This window comes from Desmodus rotundus, chromosome 6 (genome assembly GCF_022682495.2).
Source record: "Desmodus rotundus isolate HL8 chromosome 6, HLdesRot8A.1, whole genome shotgun sequence".
In the NCBI taxonomy this organism is placed as follows: Eukaryota; Metazoa; Chordata; class Mammalia; order Chiroptera; family Phyllostomidae; genus Desmodus; species Desmodus rotundus.
In genome coordinates, this window is record NC_071392.1 from 111,278,551 (window position 1) to 111,286,876 (window position 8,326).

Below are 8,326 nucleotides of genomic sequence, written 5' to 3' on the forward strand. Positions count from 1 at the left end.
ATGGGGTCGCCTTAGTGCTCAGCACTGATCTGGGACCTTTGCTGTGTGCTGTGGCTGATAGGCTCTGGGTGACCTTTAGGGAGGGCAGCAGGGCAGATCCAGGCCCTCATCTGCTCCCTGACCATTGCTGGGGTCAGGTGGGATGTGTCCAGTCCTGGCCTGAGCCCACTGCAGGGTCCAGGCCCCTCTGCTCCTCACACCGGGTGACCTCAGGCAGTCCCTGTGCTTCTCAGCTCTCTGTTCATTCAGCCAGTATTTCCGCTCCTCCTAACCCCAGGCACCATGCGATTGTCCCATCATCTGGATTGACAGGGCCCCATCCTGTGCCGCCGCTTTGTGTGTGGTACGTAAGCAGCTGTACCCGCTGCATTGGGTCGTGTGGCTGCCAGGACCCTCCAGCCGCGGAGGGTGCGGTACAGAGCACGCGCCGCAGCTGCCTTCATGGTGACCCTGACCCATTCCACCCGGTCATTCCCACTTCTGTCCCTAGCTACTGGGATGCACCCTCCTCAGTTTCCAAAGCCTGCCTGTTTTTCTGGGAGCCCTGAGGTGACCCTCGTGATCCAGGCTCTAGTCCTGGAAGCTGTATGACCTTGACCCCTGCCCCTCCAGAGGCCCAGAACCCCGCACTGGGATTTGCTACGGTGATTCCTGTGGGTCTTCCCCACTCCAGCCTCCCTCCCAGGGCGGGTGTTTCCCTCAGCACCTCTGCCCACCCGACTGCAGGTCTGGGCTCAGCTGAACCCTGGGAGTAGGGGTTGGAGGGGAGGTTGTACAGCCACTGGGGATGGGAGAAGGTGGGAGGGGGTCTGGGGCCCTTTTCGCACAGACGCAGACACACAGACCCAAAGCAGTGCTCAGCCTTCTATTAGAAACTCCGCCTCCCCAGGGCAAGCTCCACCCTCCAGCACCTTCCAGAGCACGCTCCGGTGGGGTGGGGGCAGGGTGCAGGGGAGGGCTCTGTCATCCTGTCCTCTGAGAAGGGACGCTGGTGAGGTTTGTGTGTTTGTGGCAGTGGCTGGGAAAGGGCTCTCGTGCCCTGCATGGGGTGACATGGTGTCCCCTTCCTGTGGGGACAGCCCACTCCAGGCAGGAAACAGCTGCGGCCTGGGCTTTCCTACGGGGCCTTCCCTTCGACCCCCGGCCCAGCCCTCCGGCCTAGCCCCCCAGATGATCCTTTCTTGGAGGGTTGCAGTGGGCACACCTGCCTTATGTTGGCTGTGTGTTCTGTACCTGGCTCTGCTCTCTGGCGGCCCGTTTCCTCCACTGGGAGCCGGGCCCCTAACCCCTCAGAGGGAGGCTCCCCTGAGGGAGTCCCGCGGGCGTGGAGCAGGTGCAGACTGCGTGTGGGGGGAGCAGGTGACTGGGACAGGGGCCTGGGCACGGGGCCAGAGGGCCTAGTCGTCTTTGTCCTTGGCTCCGTGTTTGAGGATGCGGGTGAACTCCACATAGTTGAAGTTGCCTTTCTTGTCAATGGGGGCCTCGCGGTACATCTCGTCCACTTCCTCGTCTGTGAAGCGGTCGCCCATGGTGGTGAGCAGCTCCCGAAGGTGGTCCTCGTGGATAAAACCTGGGGTGCGGCCAAGGCCCGTGAGACACGGGGACTCAGGCTGGGACACAGCCACCAACCCCTACCACGTCCCCCCGCCAGGCTTGCAGGCCTGGTAGCTGGGCTCGGGGCCCAGGAACCGACACGGCCCTCGCCTCTGGTCCGGCTGGGCTCGCCCGGGCCCCAGAGGGAAGAGTTCTGCGGTGGGACTGTCTGCGAGGTGTCTCTGTGGAAAATCTGGGGCTGGGGGTGGGGGGCTGGGCTTGTCCCGCTGAAAAAGCGTGAGGCCCAGAGTTCTGCCACCTGCATTTGGATGCTGATCCCCCTTCTTCCTAGCTGTGTGACTTTGGGCAAGTTCCTTACCCTTTTTGTGTGTGTTTGAACTGGAAAATGGGGCTGAAGGCAATGCCAACCCCCTAGGGCACTGAAGGCGGTCAGGGAAGTGCTGGGAGTTCGCCCAGGCCTGGGCCCCCAAGTCACCACTGAAACCACGGCCCTGGGAAGCACGACCTGAGGGACAGGAAGTCCTTCGGAAGATGTGGGGGTGGGGCTGGTTTCTGCACCTTGTTGGCCAGCAGGGTCTGTTTTCTGGAAAGGTTTGAAGCAGAGACAGAGTGTATGGGGCCAACGTGACATGAACTAAGAGGTGGGAAGCCCGGGTGGGTGCGGGGCTGCCCTAGGTGAGGAGCTCAGCCCCAGCCCTGTCCGGGCCTCTAGGAGGCTGCCCACCTGAGGCCTCCTCATCAAAGCAGGCGAAGGCGTTGCGGATCACGTCCTCGGGGTCCGTGCCGTTCAGCTTCTCCCCAAACATGGTCAGGAACATGGTGAAGTTGATGGGCCCTGGGGCCTCGCTCATCATGCCCTCCAAGTACTCGTCCGTGGGGTTCTTCCCTGTGGCGGGTGGGGCATTCACGCCTGTGGTCATCGGCTGCCCCTCCCGCCTCCCTGACCCTCCCTTCAGGGCCCAGGGTGAGACTGACTGCTACAGACAGGAGACAGGAAGTTTATACACGGTCAGCATCTCGCTGGGTGGCCAGCTGTCTGACTGTTCCCCGCCCATGTCCTCCTGGGGCCCTCGCCGAGTTCCCTCCTCTGGGCTGGATATCCAAGGTCAGAAGTGCTGTCGAACCTGTGAGAGCCACCACTGCTGCCTGCTCATTGCGCCCGGTGCTGCACCCGCCCCGCTGCGTTTCACTCGCACCGCCCTGTGGGGTCGGTGTTCTCACACCCACTTCACGGGTGTGGAGCCCGAGGCGCAGAGGTGACTCTGGCCACACAGTGAGGAAGGAGTGGAGCCGGCATTCAAACCCAGGCAGCCTGACCCCAGATTCCGGGCAGTTTCACAAGTGGTTCAAACAGTGAGGTTTGGCCCTGGCTGGTGTGGCTCAGTTCAACCCCCACTGAAAGGTTGTGGGTTTGATTCCTGGTCAGGGCACATACCTAGGTTGTAGGTTCAAACCCCGGTTAGGGCATGTATGAAAGACAACCAATTAATGTTTTCTCTCTCTCCCTCCCTCCTCTTTTCCTTCCTGTTCCCCCTCCTTTCTAAAAGCAGTGAAAAAATGTCCTCAGTTGAGGATTAAAAAAAAAAATTACAAAAACAGTGAGGTTTGGTATCAGGCTCTGTGTCTCAGGTTCCCCTGCCTCTTAGGAGATTTATGAAGATGACGGAGGCAGTTGTTGTAAAATGCTCATGATTAGCACAGCCTATGGACTCGAATCAACTGCAGGGTTCGAATCCCAGCTCTATCATTTAGTAGCTGTGTGACCTTGGGCAAATTACTTAACCTCTCTGAGCCTCTATTTCCTCATTTGTAAAGTGGGAAGGATAGTCACATCTACGCAATAGGATTGCTTTGAGATTTAAGATTGCAAAGACTTAAAATGTAATACCTGCAGAGATTCTTGTTACTATTTTATTTGCTGCTCTTGCTCTTGTTTTTTTTAATCTGAGGGTGATGTCCCTACCTGGAAGGCTGAGCTTTGCATGGGAGTGCGGGTGCTTCTGGGTGCACCCAGGGCTGTCGGCAGGTCTCTGGGTATTAGGGCCCTGCCTGCTGGGTGCTGCCTCCTAAATGGGAAGGAGTCTCTGTGTCCCTGTCTCTTCTGAGCTGCGCTGGCCTGCTGTGTCTCCAGGGATGGCCGTGAAGTCGGGTGCACAGCCCTTCTCCGCATCAGGCCTCAGCCCTCCCTGCCAGGGGACCTCCTTGGGGAGGGAGCTTTCAAGTGGATCTGGCCAGAAGCTGGGAGGGGTTTGGAGCCCACAGTGGGGGCAGAGTCTGATGTCAGCCCTTCCACCAGACACCCTAGGGGTGACAAGAGGGCCACGGGCACAAGCGGGGCCACCTAGCTGTGAGGGGCAGTGCCAGGGAATGACGTAGGCCTGCGTGGCCCCAGAGCTTCGGGGCGTGAACACCACAGGCTGCCTCCTCTGCTGCCAGGCTCCCCCTCTTCCCCAGCCAGTGTCAGGCCTAGATGCCCCCACCTGGATAAAGGGGTGCTGGGAACTGGGGCTCAGGTGGCTGTCTGGCGAGCACATGAGGAGGATAGCGGATGGGGCAGGGCCCCAGGCTGGGGCGGCGGCGGTCCTCTGGGCCTCAGTTCTTCCGTCTGAGTGACGGTGAGTTATACTCCATTCCTGAGCCCCTTGGCTCTATGATTCTGATTCTGGGGGAGTCACTGAAGTCAGAGAGGCTCAGAGCTTGGCACAGGGGCCTCTAAAGGAGGGGACATGCTCTGGCCTCCCCTCCAGGCCTCAGTTTCCCCATCAGTACAATGGAAAGCCTGTGCAGTTCAGGCTTTCTTGTAGTCACTGACCCCTTTCTCTAAAAGAAATGATACCGGCACCCCAACCCACACATCTGCCCGAGGCAGTCCTGGCCTGGAGTGCACCTGTCTGGGTTCATATCCAGCACCAAACTGCTCCGTGCCTCAGTTTCCCTCTGTTAAATGGGGAAGGTAATGGCACCTACTCCCCAGGGTGGGCACCAGCTGTCACTGCGCAGGAAGTGCTCCATGAGTGGTGAGCAGCCCGCAGCCTGCTCCAGCGGCAGCCTTTCCCAGGCCCCCGTAGACCCGCCCACCCTGTCCCTGCTCACCCAGCGAGGCCAGCATGTCATGCAAGTCCTCCTTGTCTATGAAGCCGTCTCGGTTCTGGTCGATCATGTTGAAGGCCTCCTTAAACTCCTGGATCTGGGACTGGTCGAACATCGCAAAGACATTGGACGTGGCCCGCTGTGGCCGCTTCTTGGTGGTCTTGGCCTTGGCCCGCTTACTGGACATCTTGGCTTCAGGTGGGTGGGGCTTCCCTGCAGGAAGACCATGTGGGGGGAGAGCCTGGGACCCAGGGCCAGGGAACCCTGCCTACCCTGGACCAGCTGTCGGTGCCTGGGCCTGGCGTTCAGTGCTTTCCACAGGCTTGGGGCTCCTGCCGCCCAGCGCGTCCCAAAAGCAGCTCCCTCTGCCTCTCTGAGTGCGCTTCCTTGTCTGGGAACGGGGACACAGCGGTTAACTGACTTTGTGCCTGAGAAGGCCCTGGAATGGCGCCAGGCACAGAGCAAGCTCTTCTTACTGTGACTGTTTGGGTAAAATGCTTAGAATTGGGTTCAAAGCCAACCATTTCCGTGCTTATCTCCTTTCATCCTTAATAGCATTTACACACTGCCAGTCTCTCTCCAAGTGCCGGGGTAGAGCTCCCTGCCACCCCTCACCCCCCCAGCAGGAAGGAGCTGCATCAGCCACCCTGCATTCCTGACATTCCTCCTCCTCCCCCTCCCTCTGTGCTGCCTGCTCTGGAGTTTCTGGAAGGCCAGTGCGGTGGGCACGTGCCCCTCCCCACAGCTGCCCACACTTGTCCAGCCCCTAGGCGGGTGACAGACTCCTCATCCTCCTTCCTCCGTGCATGTATAGGGGCGCGAGGCCCCCCCAGGCTGAGAAGCCCCGCTTGTCTTCACCTGTGTTTAGACCTGGCCTCCTGGCCTCCAGTCTCCCCCATCTGTGCAGATGGAGACCTGCCCCTGTCACTTCCCCTCCAAGCCCTCCAGGTTCCTGCCACCTCAGCCTGGCAGTCAAGGGCCTTCTCTCTGGTTGACCTTGGGACACCTCACTGTGTCCCTCCTGCCATCTGTGATCCTGCCAACCTGGCCCTTTGGCTGTTCCCTAGACACCCCCAGACTTGCCTTCTCAGTCCCTCCCCCTGAGATGTGCTTCTTTCTCCAGCCCAGTTCTTTTTTTCTTTTTCTTTTTAATGATTTTATTTATTTACTTTTAGAGAGGGGAATGGAGGGAGAAAGAGAGGGAGGGAAAACATTGATCAGTTCCCTCTTGCATGCCGCCAACTGGGGACCTGGCTGGCAACCTAGGCATGTGCCCTGACTGGGAATCGAACCGGCAAATCCTTGGTTTGCAGGCTGGCACTCAGTCCTCTGAGCCACACCAGCCAGGGCATCCAGCCCAGTTCTTGAGACACCCCCTGGGGAGAAGTCTCCCCACCTTGGCTTTGACAGTCAGCACTTCAAGGTCTCTGCGGCCCTGGCTGGGTGGCTCAGTTGGTTGGAGCGTCGTCCCGCACACCAAAAGGCTGCAGGTTTGGTTCCGGTCGGGGCACATGCCTAGGCTGCAGGTTCAGTCCCTAGTTGGGGTGTGTATGGAAGGCAGCTGATATGTTTCTTTCTCTCCCTTCCTCTCTAAATGCATCCTTGGGTGGGGATTTAAAAAAAAAATAAAAGTTTCTCCCTCACAGTCAGTCAAGCTGGAGTAAACCCTGATTTACACCAAAGCGCACAGTGGGGCTACTAGATGCTTGTTTATCAAGTGACCATGAGGGTGACTGTGGCTGGTCTGCCGCCCCCAGTGTGCAGGTGGGAAAACTGAGGTCCAGCAAGAGATTCTCCCTGAACCCTAGTTATGCTTGTGGGGACTGCCCCCAAAGACCTAGTGCTGTGTGCCCCACAGCTGGGCAGTTTTGGGTCTGGCCAAGGCCCCAGGCTGCTGCCCCCTTTCCTCTGTGCTGAGCCCCTTGGTCCAGGGCCTCCAGAAAGCCACCTCCGCCTTTTTTTTTAAGCCCAAATTGTGCATTTGTGAGTGTTCCAGGCCTTTGTCCCGCAGTCCTGTTCAAGTCATTCTCGGGTTCGCCCTTTGAGGTCTCAAATCTTGAGCTGTGTACCGGCCAGCCCTAGTCTGTCCCCAGGGCCACCGCTGCCTACTGTCGGAGACACTGGCTGCTGTGTCGCGTCCCACTCGGCTGACACACCTGGCCCTCACCTGGTCCACGGCAGGGAGACGGAAGCCCTTCTCACCCACGACCTGAGTGGGGTGATGCTGTCAACAGGCAGTGCTGCCCTCTCCTGTGGTCTAGTGCTTTTAGGGGGCCCGTCCTTCCCTGGGCCCGCTGTTCTCTGGGGGTTTTGACTCACGGCTCCCACGGCGGGGGGGCACACAGACGCTGTGACAGGCATCCCGCTCTGCTGGTGGACAGCCCCTCGGCGGCCACGGCTGCCCCTCCCCACCCTCGGGTGAGAGCAGGGAACTTTACAGTGTGCCCATCCCAGCAATCCTGGGAAGCGGGGTGGGGAGGGTGGGGTGCCCTGCACTGCACTGCACAGTTAAGAGAACTGAGGCCTGAGAAGGGATGGGCAGTGCCTTTGAAAGAGGTAGAGCCCAATCAGGAGCCAGGGTCCCCGGGGCTAGGCTTGGGTCACAAGGCGGCAAGTGGCCCTTGGTGCTCTCCGGGCCCGAACACTCACGCTAGGAGGCTCCTGCTGGCAGCTGTGTGACCAGAGGCAGTTTCTGGGCTCGGCTGAGGGACTGGGGTCAGGACGGGCAGGGCCCTTGGCCTGGGAGTGCCACTTCCCCCTACTGGGGGTCCTGGACACCAGGGTCAGAGAGCGTTGGTGCTTGGCTGTGACTAGGTGCCACCTTCCCCTTTCTGGTGCCTGACATCCCACCATCACAGCAAAGACCAGGCCCGTGTCCCCTGCTACCTCCTGGGCCCTGTGGCTGGCAGTGCCAGATGCCTCACTCAAGAACTCACCTCACCAGAGGCTGGGGGGACTGGGGAAGAGCAGGGCTGGAGTCTCTTTTCCAGCCTTCCGGAGCTGTGCCCCCCAGGGCTGAGCCCATAGGGCCCTTGGCAGACCTTCCCCATCCAACAGCACAAATGGGCAGATGGCCCAGAGCCAGGAAGCCGGGGGGGGGCTTGGGGCGCAACCTACCCCGTTCATACCTCTCTCTTCTTGCCCCAGGACATGGGCCAGGGGCCAAGGATGCTCTGGAGGAGTCTCAAGGACTGACAGGGCAGTTTCCTGTCTGAGACACACATCGTCTGCTGGGACAGGGAACACCCGCGACCACAACCCCCACCCTCCTCCCGGGCACCCCAGAGCTCTGGGCTTGGCGACTCTAATTTCATAGGAAAGGGACGGGGCCCGGACAGTCTTCCTTTGCCAAAGGGCCACTGGTTCCCAGAGCCCAGAACAGTCTCCCTGATGCCCGGCCGGGCCAGAATCCCTGACCACCCGAGCCACGTCGCAGCCCCAAACCCTGCGACGGGCAGCTGTCCTTGCCCAGGAACTCCGCGACATCCCCGTCCGGGGTCTGTCCGAAGTTCAGCCTCGGCTGCCACCCGGCCTGCTCTAGACCACCTGGGTAGCACCCACCTGGTGCGGAGAAGGCGCTCTCACTGTGCGCGGGGCTGGTGCGGAGCTGGATGTGGAGCCCGGAGCTGAGCAGCGTCGGGCTGGGGCTGGGCCGAGCGGAGGCGGGGCGCGGCGCCGGGCC

General features: G+C 60.3%; 1 protein-coding gene across 1 annotated transcript; it reads right to left on the bottom strand.

Annotated features, from left to right (window-relative positions):
• Positions 1 to 850: 850 nt before the first annotated feature.
• Positions 851 to 8,326, bottom strand: MYL9 (myosin light chain 9). The gene is made up of 4 exons (XM_024559392.3): positions 8,206 to 8,326; positions 4,648 to 4,857; positions 2,279 to 2,440; positions 851 to 1,570 (listed from the first exon to the last, which is right to left on the bottom strand). The coding sequence occupies exons 2-4, from the start codon at positions 4,829 to 4,831 to the stop codon at positions 1,398 to 1,400; spliced, it is 519 nt and encodes a 172-aa protein (XP_024415160.1). The 5' UTR covers positions 4,832 to 4,857; positions 8,206 to 8,326; the 3' UTR covers positions 851 to 1,397.